This window comes from Jaculus jaculus, chromosome 7 (genome assembly GCF_020740685.1).
Source record: "Jaculus jaculus isolate mJacJac1 chromosome 7, mJacJac1.mat.Y.cur, whole genome shotgun sequence".
NCBI lineage: Eukaryota > Metazoa > Chordata > Mammalia > Rodentia > Dipodidae > Jaculus > Jaculus jaculus.
The window spans coordinates 56,186,962-56,208,541 of NC_059108.1; the positions used below are offsets into that span (position 1 = coordinate 56,186,962).

At 43.4% G+C, this 21,580-nt stretch overlaps 1 protein-coding gene across 4 annotated transcripts in view; it reads right to left on the reverse strand.

Annotated features, from left to right (window-relative positions):
• The window catches only part of Manea (mannosidase endo-alpha), a 39,226-nt gene extending 33,314 nt beyond the window's left edge, over positions 1-5,912 (reverse strand). The window contains exons 1-3 of one of the 4 annotated variants that reach the window (XM_045154567.1): positions 5,769-5,912; positions 2,981-3,127; positions 99-552 (exon numbers count right to left, since the gene is read on the reverse strand). In XM_045154567.1, coding sequence (XP_045010502.1) covers positions 99-396 — 298 coding nt within the window. In that variant the 5' untranslated portion in view covers positions 397-552; positions 2,981-3,127; positions 5,769-5,912. Of the gene's footprint in view, positions 1-98; positions 679-2,980; positions 3,231-5,768 lie in introns of all 4 variants that reach the window. The other 3 variants (XM_045154565.1, XM_045154566.1, XM_004663652.2) reach the window with 3 other exon arrangements.
• Between the last annotated feature and the right edge of the window lie 15,668 nt (positions 5,913-21,580).

Sequence of the window (21,580 nt, forward strand, 5' to 3'; positions counted from 1 at the left end):
GGAGGAAAAGTGAACAATACAACAATATTGACTAGTAATTTAATAGTCCACTGTAATTACCTATACACATATACATATAAATGAAATGAAATAATTACCAATTGAAGCTGAGCACATTTGTCGCATGTGATTTTCTATGACAGAAGGATCCCGGGAGCTATAACTTCCCAACTCAGGATAAAAGCTGGAGCCGATGTCATCAGGAGCATTGTGCCGTCCCTGGGGATAATTCTTGGCTATTCTTGGGTCCCAATGTTCCAAGATAGGATGGTTCCAATGAATATATTTACCATCAAATTGTGGATTCCCATACCAGCTATAATAAAATGCATGTAAAAAGTAATTCAGAGGTGGTAGTTCTTCCACAGTTGGTTCTGAGGCTCTGGAAGGCTTCATAGTAATTCTAGCAGATTTTACAGTCTTGGTATTTGTTTCAATGTTGATTCTGTCACTCTTCTGTGAATCAGTTTTTTTCTCCAAATGTATACTTTGTTGATGAAGTTCTGGGAGAAGATCAAGTCCAAAAGGAGCTCCAAAAGTGGCTGCCCTTGGCTTTAGCATTTTCAAGCCCATCATCAGAGAGAAAATAAAGAGAGTAAAAAGTGACAAGATGATGCAAGTCCTTCTACGAAATTTTGCCATGATGACATACTTTCAATCCAAATAATAAATGTTTTGCTGCAGTTTTTTTGAAGAAAACAGAGGGAGGGGGAGAGACACTGAGATCAGAGTAAGTGGGTAAGTGGCAGCAACAATATTTCCTAATGTATTTTTAAAAAATGAAAACCCAGGGCTGGAGAGATGGCTTAATAACAGTTAAAGTGTTTGCTTGCAAAGCCAAATGACCCAGGTTCAATTCCCCAGGACCCACATAAGCCAGATATACAAAGTGGCACATGTGTCTGCAGTGTATTTGTAGTGGCTGAAGGCTCTGGTATGCACATTCTCTCTCTGTATCTGCCCCTCTCTCTCTCACTCCCTCTCTCAAATAAAAATAATTTTTTGATTTAAAAATGAAACCCAACCATTATGTTAAAGTTAGTAAAAGATTATTCTGCTACATACTGATATCTAAAAGGACATATATACTGCAAAAGGCAGTACTGACAAAAAAAAATATCACCAACCGCATGGCAATTACACTTAGTAAGGTATACACTTTTAAGAATTTTATTAAATAAAATGAAAAGTATTTTAGTAAATTGAACAATTGCTGTGTGTATTGAATATAGAAAGTAAAAATTCCATGTATGTGGAATCAAATTTCTAAGCCTAAGTATAAAATTTTCAAATCAAAGTTTAGAAAAAAGGAAATATTTATGAGTACATTAAAGACTGGCTATAAAGTAGAATTTGAAAAATAAACTCTTAAACTAAAAGGGAATAATTATACATTTTAAGTGATACTTAAAAATGGAGAATGATATTTTTTAAATGACAATAATTATAAAAATAATTAAAAATTATGTATTCTGACAACAACCAGATATAATGTGAATGTGTCCCCAAAAATTCATGGGTTAGAAACATAATATTTTACTCAATATTGCTGACAGGTAGAGTATGATGGTAGATGTTTAGACCGTGAAGGCTCCATCCTTCATCAATAAATTAATAGTGCTATAAAAGGACTTGTGGGAGTAGGTTTGCTTTCCTGAGCACCTCCCCTTCAGAGGATGCAAACACTAATAAGAAGCCATCTTGAAAGCAGAGATCCCTCGCCAGAGTTGGTACCTTGATATTGGACTTCCCATTCATTCAGAATTTTGAGAAAATAATTTACCTCTTTATGACTTTACATAGCTTATTATATTAGTACATAATGGACTAACAGACAAAGTCTTAACAAACTGAATTATCAATCATCTGTGAGGGAGTAAAACTTTGAGGAGAGCTTCTAATTAGATCATTAGAATTATCTAATACAAAAAAAAGCATAAAAAGTGGGAAACTAACAAACACAATCCTGAACAAATAAACAAGGTTAATTTTGGGTATTTAGATATATACATATATATATATGAGATTCTCCAGAGGGGTTATACCTAAAATGAAACAGAATCACTGCTTTAGGATCTGTTCAAAAATTCATTTATCACTCCATGAAGAAATTTCAGAAAAATACAATAGTCATATAAGCACACATACACAGGTATATATGCAAACATATGCATTGTATATAATGTGTATATCTGCATCCATGGTTCAATCAACCATAGGTAGAAAATACTGGATCAAAAACTTGCATCTGTATACTTTTATTCTTGTCATTACTATCTTTAGAACTTAGGACAAAAACTATATAGCAGTGATACTCTATTAGATAAAATATGTAATCCAAACATAATAAAAGGCATATAAGAGGAAGAATGTAAGTTTTATGCACAATTTTATACAAAAAACAAGCATCTATCAATGCTTGTATCTAAGGGAGTTCCTAGAACTAATCTATCTCCTGAAGTTTAGGAATTACTGTGCTTATAAAAATGTAACATGTAAGTGTGTATATGTGTATAATTAGAAGCAACTATAAAATGTTATCATTGGGTAAAAATACAGGAAAAATACATAATTGTGAATTGTGTATACTTTTTGCAACTTTTGAAGCCTAAAAATTATTTGAAAGTTAATAAAAAGAATTCCAGTAGAAAGTGTAGTTCATAAACTCCTACTCTGACATCTGCTTACTTCTGAGAAGGGTCAATTTACACAGTTCAGGATTTGCACTGGATAACTCCCGGAAAGGAACATACTTTCTTAACAAACTTGTTACGATAATTTTCATACACATACATAATGTATTTTAATCATAATCCCTCCCATTACTTTCTTCTGTACCCTTCCACTATCACTTTTCAACTTGATGTCATCTTATTGCCCTCCTCCTTCCATAATTTTTTTCTCCATATGAGTACATGCATGCATGAGTGCATGTGTGTGTTGCAAATGTATGTACCCATATGACAGCCCATGCACTCACCTGTGGTGGCTGGAGTGGAAGGTCAAGTGTCCTGTTTCACTGTTCTTCCACTGGTTCTATTTGGATGAGAGTATCTTTCTGATCCAAGAGCTTGTCATCTCCTACCTCTGGCCGTCCTCAGGTCTCTGTTCCTACACAGGACTGGGGCTACAGATGCATGTGACCAGGACTAGATTTAAATCAAGTGTTCTATATGGCCTCTTCAGGCCTTCATGCTTGCACAAGAATTTCCCTTGGTCATCCCTCCAGCCTGACAAATAACGACAGACTCAATAATAATATGCAGGTCTTGTGCAGGTAACAATAACTGCTGTGAGGTCATGAATGCAATGGTCAGGAAATGAAATTATTGTGTATGGGAATGTGGCCAGCCCCATTCACTGGATGGGAATAACAGGATGATATAATCACCTTGGGCTGCTGCTCTAATTTATTGTCCCCAAATTTCCAAGTTACAGATATATAAATCATTTCATGCTTTAAAAAAAATGCTTTCCAAATCTATCCCTGAATGCAGAAACAAAATTTGCATTAACGGAAGCTGCCTATTTTTTCCCTTTTTTGTCACTAAAAATTTTTATTCTATTGTTATTAAGGTATACAACATGATGCTAAGGGATGCAAATAGACAATATTACTATAATGAAGCAAATTAACATATGCAACTTACACAGTTACCCTTTTCATATTTTTTCCCTTTCTTCTTGCCTGAAATTTCTTAAGTTAGTCTCTTTCTCTTTTCTTCTTATATTACTTAATTCATGCTTTTAAAATGGTTATCCTGTCACTGTAGATAAGTCACCATTTCAATTTCCACTGGCTATAGCTATATCCCAACCTTATTTCTGATGTTTAAGTTTGTTTTTCCTACTGGAAAGTTATTTCACTTATAGATTCCTGTCACTATGAACAGTTAAAATTATCAAAGTTGTGTATCACTAAGCACCAGTAATTATTTATGATGATGATAAAAGACAGGTGTTTGGTAAACAGTCAAAATCCAGAATATAGACTGAGGATATAGTTTACATGCACATACCCTCAGAGCCATCTCTTCAGCCCCAGGAACTCCTGTTTTTGAAACTGCTATATATTTGGACAATATTCCTATAAGCAGCTTCTACTGACTACATGCATACTTAATGTTTATAGTCTATACTCAACATTACATAGGAGGTCATGGAGGTTTGGTAATTTGGAAATTCATCTAAATACAAGTTAACATTTTCAAAATTGTGACAAGACAATAACTCTTGAAACCTAAAATATACCATATTCTTACAGGAAATGGGGAGAGGAACTGTTTAATTATCTTCAGCTGAAGAAAAAGGTTTCATCATTAGAGAGATTTAAAAGAAAAGCTACCAATCACAGATGTAGGTTCTAAAAATCACTTTGAGGTTATGAAGACTGAAAGTGTGTTCTAATCAAAGGGCAGTTTCATTATTCTTGTTTACATAATAGGTTCTTTTGTAACTATGGTTTCTATTTTGTGTTTTGTGATATGGAGATCTAATAAAAATTATTGGCCATTTCCACCCATCTAAGAGACCCAATGACCCTGAAGTAGTGTGCTATTAAAAAGCATTTGATGTTATTATATAACTCAATAAATTTTATTCTAATTTTATGCTGGTGAAGTAACTAGAAGTAGTACTAATGGTAGAATACATTTGGAAATTTCAGAATCAGTTTCTGTACTAAAACTCCCCCAGGTCATTTTTACTTTAAAAATGTGTTGCATGTCACTTGCTACACAAATCCAGTAGTCACAACCTGATAGGTCATTTTTCTCTTCACAACAACCTGAGAAGAGGAACTTCTCTTTAAGAATATGTTACACGTTATGAAACTGAGTACCTAGGAACTTTTTCAAAGCTTCTGGACAGCAAATGACAATCACTCGCCCAGAAGTTAAGCAAACTCTAAGGGCAAAGTCCAGAAGCAAAGTTCTTGGCCAATACTACTGTCTTCCTACAAGTTATCAGAAACTGTTTGGTGAACTTGCCACAGTAATTTTTGTGATATGGAAGGTCCTGATCAACTTAGAAAGGATAAGTGGTTTTCTCTGCATAAACTGTAGCCTGCACGTAATATGAAGTCACATATTGTATTTATTTGTTGGTGATACACTCAGGAAACTCTCGGCACTGTCCTTTACAGGGCTTACATAGAGCTCAGAAAGAATTGTACAATTGTATTGCCATGAACGTGATTTGAAAACATGAACTAATATCACCAAACTCTGGATGCTATTTTGTATTTTCTTTCTCCTGCAGCCTACAAAGTTTCACTTGAGCAGACTATCTTCCCGTCTCCTTTGTATGTTTAACTCAGACAAACAACAGGCAGCTTCCTTAGAGGCAGTTCTTTTTCAGCCCTCCCCCAGATTCCCGCTGGGATCGGCATGATGCAAGGCCGGACACACATGCACACACATGCTCGCTCTCTCTCCCTTCTCTTTCTTTCTCTTTCTACCTCGCTGCTGCCGACCGGTTCTTAGCAAAATACAGAAAGAGAAAGCCTCGCCCCGCAGGGCTGCAAGAAGGCCAGAATGGAGTCTGCAGTGAGCGCGCGTGGGGAGGTCACTGGCAGCCCGCTCGCCTCCCGGATGCATCGGGCACCCTCAGGGCAGCGAGGGCGAGCTTCGTGTCGCCAGGCCCGCGGGCCCATGCCCGTCGCAGCCGCGGCCAAGGCGAGCCGGACTTTACCTCAGTGGGACCCGGGGCGGACACGGAAAGGGGCGGGTAGGGACCCTGGCCAGCGGGAGGAAGGCATGGAAACTAACCTAGACAGAATCTGGAGTAACTGGCGGTCGTGGCTGCACCCCTACTCTTCCGCACCTCCAGTCTGCAGGCACGGGGTCAAAGGGCACCCCGGAAGAGCGGATTGGCTGGCAGGCAGCGCGCAGGAGCTCCGAGCCGAGCCGAGCCGCGCCGAGCCCAGCCGCGCCGAGCCGCGCCGCGCCGCACCGAGCCGAGCCGAGCCGAGCCGAGCCGAGCCGAGCCGAGCCGAGCCGAGCCGAGCCGAGCCGAGCCGAGCCGAGCCGAGCCGAGCCGAGCCGAGCCGAGCCGAGCCGAGCCGCGACGAGGACCTGCGATGACCCGACTGCTCGCACCGCAGGATCCGCCTTGCGGGGCTCGGCGGCGGGCGCAGGCGACTCGCGGTCGGGGAAAGCGGGCTGCTCAGCCGCGGAACTCTGCGGGCCGCCTTGCCAAGGGCTCCCCTGGGCCTTTACGGAAGCGCCAGGGAGGAGCAGGGCTGACCAGGGGCGGGGCTCCAGTCCTCTACCTAAGGGCGGGGACAGATGAAGTGGGCCCAGGGCTTAGGAGCAGAACTAAGTAAAGCTGGGTTCCCATCCTTCCCTGAGGAGCAATGACACCATTCTTTGAGAATTTGTCCTCTAAAGTCAGGTGGAAATCTCTGATGGAGGACAGATGTTGTTTTTGTTTTTCTGTTTTATTAATGTGAAGGATTCAAATGTTACTTTTATTTATTTATTTTCGAGGTAGGGTCTCACTCTAGCTCAGGCTGACCTGGAATTCACTATGTTGTCTCAGGTGGCCTCGAACTCACAGCGATCCTCCTACCTCTGCCTCCCTAGTGCTGGGATTAAAGGCTTAAATGTACTGTTTATTTGAGTACATTGGCTGTTTCCAAAGTCTTTAAGTTGCAAACACATTGCTTATTTTTTAAATAGATCGTTATTTGCAACACCCTCGCACCCCCCAAAAAAAGATAAAGATGGAATTTTAAATTTACAAATATATTATAAATCACATTTGGTACTGAAATTACGACCAAAGAAAAAGAACTTTTTTGTAAGAGACACAGTGCCCCTGATTTCTGTTTCACATTAGCCTGGACTCCAAAGGATTTTAGAATTTGTTTGGTTACATGTTAACAAGAAAATCTTAAAGGATATAACTTACTTATGTAAACAGTACTGTAAAGGCTGTTTTTAAAAACCATACTGTATATTTTAAAATAAAATTTTATTGTCAACAACACATGATCACATATTCTGGTCCTTCCTGCAGAGCATGAGACAGAAAAAAAAAATTTACACGATATCACCATTATAGTGAATCCTGTGTTTTTATTTCTCTTGCTTTCATAAAGAATAATTATATACAATGGTCCAGATTTTTATGTGTTATATAAATTTTGTGATGTTTTTAAATTCCTTTCAAGTTGCAATTTTGCAGTCTGGTGGAATACAGAGGTAGAGTGCTTGCCTACCATGCATGCAACCCTGGAGTCATTTTTGAACAATGCAAAATAAATCTAATAGGCTATTAATGTTATGTAAAAAGGACACTGGTTTTATTTATGTCATATCCAGAAGATGTACTGATGTTTTTATTTGTTTTACTTTTCATTACATATCTAGTCAATACCAACAATTGTGTAGGTCATAAATCAAATTTTTCTCACTTTTTAAATCACTTACTCGTTTTCACTTATATGTTAACATCAACATCAATGTAGTGTCTAATGGACCTAGTCACAACATTTTTGTGTCATTCTTTAATGAATAATAAGTTTTATCATAAAGTTCAGTGTTCCATCTGTTTTATTTTCATTATAGAGGAATGTTGAAATTGCATTGATAGAACATTCTCAGGATTCCTTTCCATCTCATATCACTTTTTCATAGGGTTTTTATATACATTATGTATTTATTTCTCATTCTATGTGCATAGTAGGTAGTGAAACAAGAGTACTTTGTGTTTTTTATTGCTTATACGATATTATTAGATGACACAAATTTTGAATATATGTATATGTATTTGATACATTTTAAATATGAAATGTCTATAGTCATTAAAAAGTCTCCATATCTATTTCACATTTATAATTAAAACAAAAAGTATTAACTTACACAACCCCTTCCCATCACCCTCCTCTGTTCTCTCTCCCACATCCCCCTCAACAAAACCCCTCTATTTCCTACTATTCCCTCTTCTAGTTTAATGTCCTTTTGTAGCTGTTGCTCTCCTCCATTATCCATAGCAACGTACAGACAGGCCTGATATATTCGCTTTTTGTGCTGCAGTTGTTGTTGTCATGAATGCACTGGCTTCTCTGTGTCTGAAAGTATTCCTAAACACTCCTCTCATCCTTTGGCTCTTACATTCATTTTTCCATCTCTTCCACTATAGTGCCTGAACTATTGGAAGATGTGATAGAGATGTTTCATTTAGTCAACTGTCTCTTCTCAGCATCTGATAAGTTTTGAGTCGCTCCAGCAGTCAGTGCCATCTGAAAAGAGAAACATCTCTAATCAAAAGGGAGAGCAGCATAAATAGGTGTCCATAAACATAAGTATTTAGAGGGCAATTTGGTGGGCATACAATATTCATATTTACCAAACCACAATAGTAGCTTTCCTCTAGGGAGTATGATCTTCATAACCATGGGTTTTAAATGTGCGAATTCTCTCCTGTGGAACAGACTTCAATACCAAGCTGAGAACTATTGGTCACCCCCATAACATAGATGCCTCTATTACACTAATGGGCACATCTTGCCTGGCAGTCCAGTTGTGTACCTTGCAGCATGCTCTGCTAGCTAAGATTGTTGATCGCTTTTCTCTCCTAGAAAGATACATAGCACTTTCCATCATTATGATGGCTAGTCATCTGGGAAGAGCTGGCCAACTTATCTCTAGCTTGATTTCACAGTGTCCTGCATAGGGTATCTTCAGAAATAGGATATTAACATCTAGTTGTGAGCAAACAAAAGTCTTGGCAATAGTATATGTCACTTTTAGGGCCTTGGGGGCCTCCCTGACAATGGAAGTTACCCCACCCTGTACCGAAACTTTTCTGTAACAACCTATGGCTAGTGGGTACAATATTATCCAGCCCCCACAGGATACTTCTGCACAAACTGTGTTCCTTTTTCAACTTAAATATTTTTTAACTAGCTAACAAAGAAGTAGGTTGCCATATGGCTTATTCATATAACACCTTTAGTTTTGATTAACTATCCTCCCAATACTTCCTGTCCTCTACCTTCCTGTCCTAATTCCACTTAGCCCATATATCTGTATATCTGTATCTGCTATACCCTCTCTTGAAGTCCTCCCCTCCCCTTCCTCCTTCAGGCCCCTTTATCTCCCTGGCTTCTATTATTGACATGTACTCTAACTCACATTCAAATCTATATTTAAAGTAAGAGTCAACATATGAAACAGAACATGTGGTGTTTAAATTTCATAGGCTGGGTACATCACTTAGTATAATTTTTACAGATGCATTCATTTATTGCAAATTTTGTGGTTTAATTTTTCTTTGTGCAGTAATAAAACATTGTGTGTGGTGCTACAAGCACAGATATGGAGGTAAATAGAACAGAATAGAGGACCCAGAAGTGAGCCCAGGCAGCTACAGCCATCTAAACAGTGACAAAAATGCCAAAAATATTTATTGGAGAAAGACAACCTCTTGAACAAAGAGTACCAGGAAAACTGTGTACCAATGGGTAGAAGAAGGAAATGAGATCCTTTTCTTTCTACATATACATAAGAATCAACTCAAAAAGGAACAAAGATCTTAATGTCAGCCCTGAAACTATGAAGTGGCTAGAGCAAAAAAAAGGAAAGCTCTTCAACATATAAGCATAGGCAGGGACTTTGTGAGTATAACTCCAGTTTATCCTGAAATAATGACACTAATCAATCAACTGGACCTCATTAAATTCTTAAAAAAGTGTTTGTACAACAAAGAACACTAGTAATCAAGTTAAGAGCCATACTACAGAATAGGAGAAAATCTGTCACATATACATGTAGCAGAGGATTAATATGTAGAATGTACAAAGAACTCACAAGACTAAGTAATAAGAAACCAAACAACTCGATTGGGGAGTCTTCCGGTCAAGATGGCTACCCCCTAGCTGCACTACAAACAACAAGGGAAAAAAAAGGTAAGTATTCAAGGGAAATTAGGAACTTTTTGAAGAGGGAGGGCACAGATCTGGGTAAAAGAGGGAAGCACACACCCCCGCGACCCACGCCCCGCCACCCCGCCCGCCGGGAATCCCACATCAGGGGCGGCCAGGCGCCCCAGCGGCCCGACGCCCCATACGCACCAAGCCCCACGCGCCCCGGCGGCCCCGCGCACCCCACAACCCCTGCACCCCACGCCCGTGCACCCCCGCCACCGCCAGCGCGCCCCTCCCCCCCAGCGCGCCCCACGCTCCCTATCCACACGCAGAGGCGCAGCACGAGCGAACCAAAGCTTCCCGTGCCTCAGGCGCCCAGGCCTGCCTCCTGCCCCCACGCCCCCCCGCGCGCCCCAGACCCCCACGCCCCACCCCCGTGCGCCTCGAGAACCCCCCCACGCCCCAACCCCCACGCGCTCCACCCCCCCGCGCGCCACACGCTCCCTACCCACACGCGGCGGGCGCGCTCCAAGCACCCCACAGCGTCCCGCGCCGGGCGCCCAGGTGTGCCCCGCGCCCCACCCCCGCGCTACTCGAGCCCCCCCATGCGCCCACCCCTGCCAGGCGTCCAGAGTGCCCCACGGCGTCCTGCAGCGTCCCGCAGCGTCCCGCGCTCCATCTTACCTCAGCATGCTCCACAACCCCTGCAAGACACGCAACCCCCTTGAGCCCCTCCCCTGCGTGACCTGCCCCCCCTGCGAGTCCAGAGCACCCCGCAGCTTCCCGCAGCGTCCCCCCCACCCCGCACGCCCTGCGCCCCCACCCCTACGCGCCCCAGAGCATCTGCGCCCTGAGCCCCGTGCACCCTGAAGCGCTCCCTGCCCCCCCTCGCGCCCCGCCCCGGCGCATCCCGCCACCCACCCCGCATGCCCCTTGTCCCCCCGCCACATGCGGCCCGGGCACCCGCGCATCCCGAGCATACCCCTGCGTGCCCAGGCGTGCCCCGCGCCCCCTGTGCCCCACCCCCACGCGTCCTGCGCTCCGGAGTGCCTCATCGTACCCTGCCCCCCTCCACGCCCCGCGCCCCACACGCGACCCCCTCAACCCCCCCGCACGCCCCGCCCCCCCCGCACGTCCAGAGCACCCTGCAGCATCCCTTGGCATCCTGCACCCTGGTGTGCCCCGTGCCCCCTCCCCCCACGCGCACCCTGTGCCCTTCCCGCGCACCCCGTGCACCCCCCACGTGCCTGGTGCCCCTAGCCCCCCGCGCCTCCTGCACGCTCCCCCGTGCCCCCCTGCGCACCCCGTGACCCACCGCGTGCCCCGCACACCCCGCGCCCCGCACACCCCCCCCTGCATGCGCACCCCCCCACACCAACAGCGCGCCCATGGCCCCCTAACTGATCAGAATGCCCCACGCCCCCCGCCCTTCCAGGGCACCCCACCCCGCGCCCCCTGAGCCCTGCCACCTCCCGCACACCCCACCCTGATTGCCCGGTGCCCCGGCGCACCCCGACCCCCCCTGCCGCATGCCCCACTCGCTCCATACACACAATTGCACCCCGCGCCCCCTTCCGCCCACCCGCCCACGCACATCCTGCATGGCTGTGCTCTGATCGGGCACCCACCAGTCACGCCTGCCAGCCTGCTGCACTGAAGCTGAGACCTCCTACCTCGCCCTTGTTCTCTGATCCTGCGAGTAGACCAGCCACGTGGTGCTCGGTTCGCAGGCCTGTGGGGGCCACCCCTGCCGTGAATAGGTGGCTGCCAGATCTCCTGCTGCTGTGCTCACATCACTTGCTGCCGGTCAGCTTCTGCTGTGTCCTGATTCCGTATCCACATCATCTGCCTCTGCACTACAATTGCACGTGCAGCGGGCCCACCCCACAGCAAGAGCCACATAAGTCCACACTGAGTCACTAGCGCCAGTGCAGCTGCCATCCCCTACCTGTACATCGTCACCCATCCCCCACTCCCCTGAGGCGTAAGAGCACAGACTGTTTACAGACCCCAGGGTACCCAGCCAGAATCTAGGCACCTTCAGGGCTTGCTACCTCAGTCCCGTTTCAAGCTCAAAGGCAGGCAGCTTAGGTGCATTACTGGGTGAGAATTCAGGCAACTTTGTGGCCCTGTCAGGCTATAGGTAGGCGGCTTTAGCAAGAGTGAGCAAAAACCCAGGCTGCTTACAACTGCCCCAGGCTGCCTTGGATTCGCATTAAGCTAGATCCCAGGCTGCTCCACCCACCTACCTGGCCATACACTGACATGGGTAGACCACAGTGCAAAAGAAATAACACAAAAAATAAAATGGAAGAAAATCCAGACAGATCACCCAGTCCAACAAGGATCACAACTAACCAAAACATAGAAGAGTGTTTAGGATCAGAACATCAAGTGGAAGCAATGAACAATGCAACCCTGACCAAACTACTGCTAGAACTGACAGGAAAGCTACAAAGGATAGATAATCGTATGGATGCTACCATCACTAAGCTAGAGCAATAAGATAAGACACTGGAAGGAATTCAAAGAGAGCTGAGAGAGTTGAGGGAGAGTGAAAAAAAAGAGGACCTTAAAAACCAGCTGGCCACAGTAAATGAAAACATAAAGAAATGCAAGGATGATTTCCAAGAATCAGCAAGAAAATCAGAAAATGAGACAAAAAGGGAGCTGGACAAAGCGATGTAAGTGATACATAGGAAAGTAGTAGAAAATGCAAACTTAACTGAACAAGTCCAAAACTCACTAGAGGCTCTCAAGAATAGAGTCAGCGAAGTGGAAGATAGAAATTCTGATCTGGAAGACAGGATGGAAGAAACAGTTCGAGAGTCCAAAAATTTCAGTAAGTTCAAAAGTTCCAGTAAACAGAACATGAGAGAATTGTGTGATACACGTAATTGTCCTAATATGAGAATCATTGGAATACCAGAAGGAGAAGAATTTCAGACCACAGGCATGGAGAACCTATTTAACACAATAATTGAAGAAAACTTCCCTCGTCTCTTAAAAGAAAGGCCCATCAAGATTCAAGAAGCAAACAGAACTCCTAACTGACTAGACCAAAGGAGAAACTCCCCAAGACATATTATCATTAAGACTCTAAACATTGACACCAAGGAAAAAATCCTATAAGCAGCTAGGGAAAAACAGCACACCACTTTCAAAGGAAACCCCATCAGAATTACTTCAGATTTCTCAATGGAAACCCTGAAAGCTAGAAGGGCCTGGAATGATACTCTCCAAACTCTAAAAACCTATGGCTACCAATCCAAACTACTCTACCCGGCAAAAGTCTCCCTTATAATAGATGGTGAAAGGAAAACTTTCCATGACAAAACTCAGCTTTACAATTATGTGAACACAAAACCAAACCTACAGAAAGTACTCCAGGAAATTCTCCACAGAGAAGAAACAAATAACCAAACACAAATGCCTACAAGAAGCAGATCACAGCAACCAAACCCAGACTAGATAGAAAAAAAAAAATTAAATTCCATGAAAATGCCAACACACCTCTACCACCACAACATGACAGGGATCAAATCAAAACTCACAGTCATCACCCTAAACATTAATGGCCTTAATTCACCCATCAAGAGACACAGGCTAACAGGGTGGATCAAAAAATTAGACCCCTCAATCTGCTGCCTTCAAGAAACCCACCTTACCACTAAAGACAGAAACCTACTCAGGGTGAAAGGGTGGAAAACAATATTCCAAGCAAATGGAAATAAGAAACAAGCAGGTGTAGCTATATTAATATCAGATAAAGTTGACTTCAAACCAAAAACAATCAAAAAAGACAAAGAAGGCTACTTCCTACTTGTAAAGGGAACAATCCATCAAGTGGATATTACAATCATAAATCTGTATGCACCAAACACAGGGGCACCACAGTTCATAAAACAAACCTACTTGACAAGAAAACAGAAATAACCACCAACACCATCATAGCTGGGGACTTTAACACACCATTATCAGTAATAGACAGATCATCCAAACAGCAGCTCAACAGGGAAGTAAGAGAGCTCAACAAAACCATAGAGCACTTAGACCTAACAGACATCTACAGAACTTTCCATCCCAAATCCACATACTACACATTCTTCTCAGCAGCCCATGGAACATTCTCTAAAATAGACCATATACTGAGTCACAAAGATAGCCTCCACATATTTAGGAATATCAACATAATTCCCTGCATGATATCAGATCATAATGCTATAGTCCTAGAAATCAACAACAAAAAAACCAACAAGAACCCCAACGGCAACTGGAAACTGAATAGCACACTCTTAAACAATAAATGGATAGTGGATGAAATAAAAAATGAAATTGCAAAATTCCTGGAATTGAATGACGATGACAACACATCATACCAAAACTTATGGGACACAATGAAGGCAGTCCTCAGGGGAAAATTCATAGCACTCAATGCCTTCATAAAAAAGACAGAAAGATCCCAAATCAATAGCCTAACCATCCACCTAAAAGCATTGCTAAAACAAGAAAAATCCAACCCAAAGAGTATCAGAAGGAAAGAAATAATTAAAATCAGAGCAGAAATTAATGAATTGGAAACCAAGGAAACAATGAAGGCAATTGACAAAACAAAGAGCTGGTTCTTTGAAAAAATAAACAAGATTGACAAACCTCTGGCCAATTTGATCAAGCAAAAAAAAGAGAGACTCCAAAGTAACAAAATTCAAAATGAAAAAGGAGCGATCACAACAGACATCAGTGAAATCGGCAGAATCATCAGGACTTATTTCAAAAACCTCTACTCCACAAAACTGGAAAATGTGGAGGAGATGGATAAATTCCTGGATGCATATCATCTACCAAAGCTAAACTCAGAGCAGATCAACCACCTCAATGAACCCGTCACGCTCATGGAGATTGAAAAAGTAATAAAAAACCTCCCAAAAAAGAAGAGTCCAGGACCAGATGGATTCCCAGCCGAATTTTACAAAGAACTCAAAAGTCTTAACAATAAGAAGACATATACCCCACTCACAAAATGGGGCACAGAGTTGAACAGGCAATTCACAGAGGAAGAGATACAAATGGCAAACACACACCTAAGAAAATGTTCATCATCCCTAATCATCAGAGAAATGCAAATTAAAACAACTATGAGATTCCACCTTACCCCAATAAGGATGGCCAACATCAAAAGGTCAAAGGAAAATAAATGCTGGCGAGGATGTGGAGAAGCAGGGACACTCAATCACTGTTGGTGGGAATGCAGGATGGTACAACCACTTTGGAAAGCAATATGGAGACTCCTGAAAAAGCTGATTATAGAAATACCAACAGACCCAGTTATACCATTACTGGGTATGTACCCAAAACCTTCAAACCAAAAGCCAGAGAGATTTGCTCAACCATGTTTGTAGCAGCTCAATTCATAATAGCTAAAAGCTGGAATCAACCCAGATGTCCATCATTAGAAGAATGGATAACAAAGATGTGGTATATCTACACAATGGAATTCTATACAGCAGTAAGAAAAAATGACATAAAGAAATTTGAGGAAAAATGGTTGAACCTGTGTGGTGGTTTGATTCAGGTGTCCCCCATAAACTTAGGTGTTCTGAATGGTAGGTTCCCAGCTGATGGATATTTTGGAATTAATGCCTCCTGGAGGGAGTGTATTGTTGGGGGTGGGCTTATGGGTTTATAGCCAGTTTCCCCATCCCAGTGTTTGGCACACCCTCCTGTTCCTGTGGTCCATCTTCTGTTGGCCAGGGGGTGATGTCCACCCTCTGCTCATGCCATCGTTTTCCCCTGCCATCGTGGAGCTTCCCCTCGAGCCTGTAAGCCAAATAAACCTCTTTTTCCCAGAAGCTGCTCTTGGTTGGGTGATTTCTACCAGCAATGCGAACCGGACTGCAACAGTAAAGTGGTACCGAGGAGTGGGGTTGCTGATAGACACCTGACTGTGTGGCTTCGGCCTTTTGAAGCTGATTTTCAAGAGGAATGTGGAAGGAGTTGAAACCTTGGCCTAAGAGATGCCTTGCAGTGCTGTAAGTACAGCTTGATGGTCTATCCTGGTCAGAGCTGAAAGACCTGAAGGCAGTAAGAACTATGGACTGTGAGGTTTGGCTTATGAGGGTGAGAAAGAGCTGTGCCTGGACTGGGCTAGCAGTTTGTGTGAGAAGCTTGCTCTTATGCCCATGTCCTGAGAAGTTGTGCAGGGTTGCTTTGCGTAGAAATGAAGTGGTGTGTGCAGAGGGATATGGCACAGAAAGAAAAATCTTTGGGTGAACTATTGCCTGTTCAGCTGCAACTGAGAGATTACAACCTTTGAGACTGGGCTAGCTGACCTGTGCTGGGGCAACAAGAAGAATGTAGACTCTCTTGAAGGGGCCTGAGTGCTCAAGGAGTCCTGTTCTTCAAAGTCTGCTTAATTCCCCCCTGGATTAACAAATTGGCACCCTACCTGGTATTGTGGAGTATAAGAAATGCTGGAAAGAGGGTCATTGAGTTTGCAACACGGTCTTGTGTTTTGGAAATGGCCATGGGCAGTGTGAAGCAGGTTTGCTGGTTGCCTGCATAGAGACCCCATGGGGCCATGAAGATGAACCGTGGCTTGCAGTGGAGACCCAGTGGAGATGCCGGGACCATGAGATGGCTGCCGAGGAGCTGCCGGCCCGATGAAGTTTCCCAGGACTGTGAGTAGCCTAGCTGGAGGGGCGGAATTGGAATGCCAGAGACTTGTTGCTGGTTAGAATTATCGGACTTGAAGATTTGTCACTGGTTTGAGTTGCTGGACTTGAAGCTACAGAGTTTGATGTTTGCCCTGGTTGTTTTAAATCTTGTATTGGTTGAATGTTTCTTTGCTATGCCCAATGCCATCTATTGCAGTGTGAATATTTATTCTGTGCCATTCTGGGTTTTTTGAGGTTATATTTTGGTATTATGGCTCAGTTAAAAGATCTTGAACTATGGGGATGTATGAACATCATTGAGATTGATAAAACCTATGGGGACTTTTAAAGTCAGACTGAATGTATTGTATTTTACATCATGTATGGATATCAGTTTATGGGGGCCAGGGGCTGAATGTGGTGGTTTGATTCAGGTGTCCCCCATAAACTTAGGTGTTCTGAATGGTAGGTTCCCAGCTGATGGATATTTGGGAATTAATGCCTCCTGGAGGGAGTGTATTGCTGGGGGTGGGCTTATGGGCTTTATAGCCAGTTTCCCCATCCCAGTGTTTGGCACACCCTCCTGTTGCTGTGGTCCATCTTCTGTTGGCCAGGGGGTGATGTCCACCCTCTGCTCATGCCATCGTTTTCCCCTGCCATCGTGGAGCTTCCCCTCGAGCCTGTAAGCCAAATAAACCTCTTTTTCCCAGAAGCTGCTCTTGGTTGGGTGATTTCTACCAGCAATGTGAACCGGACTGCAACAACCTGGAACAGATCATTCTCAGCGAACTTACCCAATCACAGAAAAGAAATCGACACATAGTCTCACTCATCTGCAACACCTAACCTGAATCTGCCCAAGATGCCTTACATACCCACCAAGCACCTCATGGACTAGACAATAAGGTGGATGGGAGGGCGGGGAGGGAATCAAAGGGTGGAAAACAGTAATCCAGACCCAAACGGCAATGGTACCATAAAATTCTACTTCCTAAAAGACAGACCAAATGGCTGAACCTTCACTAGACCCCTACAGGAAACATCTGAACCACAAGACACTGGAGAGGGTAGGATCAAGACTGACCTAAATCTCCTACATCTTCCCTCCCTCCCTCTCCCCCTCTCCCCTCTATCTCTCTCCTCTCTAACTCTTGTATATTAGTTATGTTTTTCCTCAATTTCGTAGTGGACACTGACCTGTAACCCCCACTTCCAGCTTGGGCCTACCATCCACAATGAGCTTTTGATCAGAGAAACCTACAAGGTTTCCCAAGGCAATGACAGACTTCTGTCAGAGTACTTGATGACCCACCAAAGGCCAGTGGTAAGACCCTATTGCTGAAGACTCCATATGCAGCTGACGTATAAAATGTAATGACATGGCTGGAAGCCAGAAGAGAGTCAGTCCCCAGACAGTCAGCGTGTCTAGTGCCAGAAGGCGCTACATAGGCGACTGGGGGAAATGACCATGATCTGTCCAAGCAACACATTGTTTAACCTAATTAGCAACAAATAACCGGATGTGATGCCCACACAAGTGCAATAGTGATACACAGCCATGGTGAGGAATCAATTGCTCTTGATTTGGCTAACTGATCCACTCAGTGGTAGTAGACCCTTAGCTGGAGCTGGGAAACAAGTCAGAACCATACCCAAACACAAGCCCACTCTACAATATCAAGCTACCATCAATCATGGGGTATAAGAGGGCCTACACCTATCAAACTGTCTATGAAAAAAGTAAGTGTTATCTCAATTTTCCGGGTGCTAACTTACTCTCCATTGGAGAATCTGCTTCTCTTTTCCAGATAGATGCAGATCCTAAGAAGAGAGCTGCCCCAACATACCTCAAAAGGGGCCCAACTGAAACTAAGGACAACTGGCGAAATAAGCAAGGGTGATGTTTTCCTGTGAATGGGATACCAGCACAAAGGGGAAGGAGATCAACGGAGAGAAAAATCAACTCCTACCAAATCAGAGAGCCAAAGCCTCAGAGGCCCCCAACACCTCAGCACTGAAGCAGACCAAAAATGAAGCCAACATGGCTCCGGGAAGTCTTGCGGAAGAGGGGGCAGAAAGAATGTCAGAGTTACATGTTGGGTCATGATTTGCAGAGACATTTATCATACTAATAACTGGGGGCTAACTCCACAATGCACGACCCATTTTCATTAACAAGGAGGGTCTAATGGGAGGGGGTAGATCACAGATGAGCCTAAATAATGGTACCAAACTGCCTGTATTCACTGAAAGGAAAACTAATAAATAAAATTAAAAAAAAAAAAAAAGAAAAAGAAACCAAACAACTCAATCAAAAATTGGGCTATGACCTAACCTGAATCTACCCAAGATGCCTTACATACTCAGCAAGCATCTCGTGGACTAGACAATAGGATGGGTGGGTAGGGAGGGGAGGGCAACGAGGGGTGGGAAAGAAAAAATCTAGACCCAAATTGCAATGGTACCATAAAATTCTCTTCCTAAAAGGCAGACCAAATGGCTGAACCTTCACCAGGCCCTTGGAGGGAACACCTGAACCACCAGACACTGGAGAGGGTATGATGAAGACTAAACTTAATCTTCTACATCTTCTCTCCCCCCTTCCGCTCCCCCCTTCTCTCTAACAATTGTATATTAGTTATCTGTTTCCTCCTTTTCTTAGTGGGCACTGACCTGTAACTCCCAGGACCAGCATGTGTCTATCATCCACAATGAGCTTTTGATCAGAGACACCTACAAGGTTTCCTAAGAGATTTCTATCAGAGTACTTGATGACCCACCAAAGATTAGTGGTAAGACCCTACAGTTGAAAACACCTTATGTGGTTGACTTGTAAAATGGAATGGCATGACTGGAAGTTGGAAGAGAGTCAGTCCCCAGACAGTCAGCATGTCTAGTGCCAGAGGGTGCTACATGGGCAACTGGGGGAAAATGACCAATATCTGTCCAAGCAACTCATGGTCTAACCTACTTAGCAGAAAGTAACCTGTTGTGATGCCCACACAAGTGCAATAATGGTACACAGCCATGGTGGGGAACCAACTGTGCTTGATTTGGCTAACTGATCCCCTCAGTGGTATGGGACCCATAGCTGGAACTGAGAAACAAGTCACAACCATATCCAAACATAAGCCCACTCTCCAATATCAAGCTACCATCAATCAAAGGCTACAAGAGGGCCTACACCTATTTAAAAAAGTAAGGGTTATCTCATTTGTCCTGGTGCTAACTTACTCTCTGTTGGAGAATCTTCTTCTCTTTTCCAGATAGAAGTAGATCCTAAGGAGAGAGCTCCATCATGCCTCCGATGGGCCCCTGGCTAAAACTAAGAAAAGTTAGAGAAACAAGCAAGGGTGCTGCTTTCCTGATGAACTGGATACCAGCACAAGGGTGAAGGAGATCAACATAGAGAAAAATCAATGCATACCAAATCAGAGAGCCAGAGCCCCAGAATCCCACAATACATCATCACTGAAGCAGACCAAAAATGAACCCAACATGGTTCCAGGAAATTTTGGGGAAGAGATGGAGGAAAGAATGTCAGAGCCACATGTTGGGTCATGATATGCAGAGACATTTATCTTACCCATAACTGTGGGATAACTCCACAATGCATGATCCATATATCTCAACAAGGAGGGGCCAAGGAGAGGGCGTAGGTCACGGATGAGCCTAATAATGGTACCAAACTGACTGTAACTGCTGAATACAAAACTAATTAATAAAAAATACAAATAAAAAAATTTAAAAAGGGCTATGCAACTTGATAAAAAGTTCTCAAAAGAAGAAATGCAAATGGCCAATAAATGCTTTATAATGTTCAGCATCCTTAGTCACTGGAGAAATGTTCATCACTCCCACAAAATCTTTTTTGGGCATTTCATTTTCTTTTACTCCTCCTCCTTCTTCTTCTTGGTATTTTGAGGTAGGGTCTAACTCTAGCCCAGGCTGACCTGGAACTAACTCTGTGGTCCCAGGCTAGGTCCCAATTTAGAGCAATCCTGCTACCTCTGCCTCCTGAGTTCTGAGACTAAAGGCGTACACCAACACATATAATTAGTTTTTTTTTTTTTTTTTTTTTTTTGAGGTACGGTCTCTCTCTAGCCCCAGGCTGACCTGGAATTCACTATGTAGTCTCAAAGTGGCCCTGAAATCATGATGATCCTCCTACCTAGGTGTCAGGAGTTGCAGCTGCTCTTTGACCTTAGTAGCTAAGGGTGGTCTCTTATCTCTTAACACAAAGGCCTTATCAATAAGGCACCTGATACAAAGGCATTGTTTAACATACAGCCTAGGTGGAGTGGGCATCAGACACAGAGGCATTAACACACGACCCTGGTGAAGCTGATCTTAGGCACATAGGCATTATCAAGAAAGTTTTATCTTCTGTATATAAGCTTGTGTCTGCCTGAATAAACCTGAGCCTTGATCAGAACTTGTCTTGGCTCCATTCCTTGTGTTCTTGTCTCAGGTTCATTCCCATTCCCTCCTTCAAGGACTGTTTCAACTTTCATGCTGCAGGCCGGCACATCGTGGCACCAGGAACAGGGACTTGAATATGAGGGGCTTCAGTGAGGAATGCCAACATCAACTCGTGATCCACAGAAGAAAGTGAAATTTAAAAGAGAACTGTGGTCATCCGCTCAGTCTTCTGGAATAAGGTAAGTTGGTGCAATTATGGGACAAGCAAAGAGTAAAAAGGAGCTAATTGCTGTAATAAAAGACATTTTAAAAGCACAGGGAATTGGGATTACATCAAGTTCTTTAAGCAAATTTTTTGATTTCGTTAATAAAATGAGCCCTTGGTTTATAGACCAGGGAAATTTTGATTCAGATGTTTGGGATAAAGTAGGGAAAGAATTAAATGTCTTTTTACAAACTCATGGTCCTAGTAAGGTCCCAGTAATTGCTTTTTCCTTATGCTCCTTGATAAAGGATGCCTTGGATTCAGGTACAAAAGATAGTTTAGTTAAGCAAATGTTAGATCACACTTTAGATGTTATTGAAGAAATTAGAAATCAAAGTCCTGAAAAATGGACACCTGTAACTCACAAAG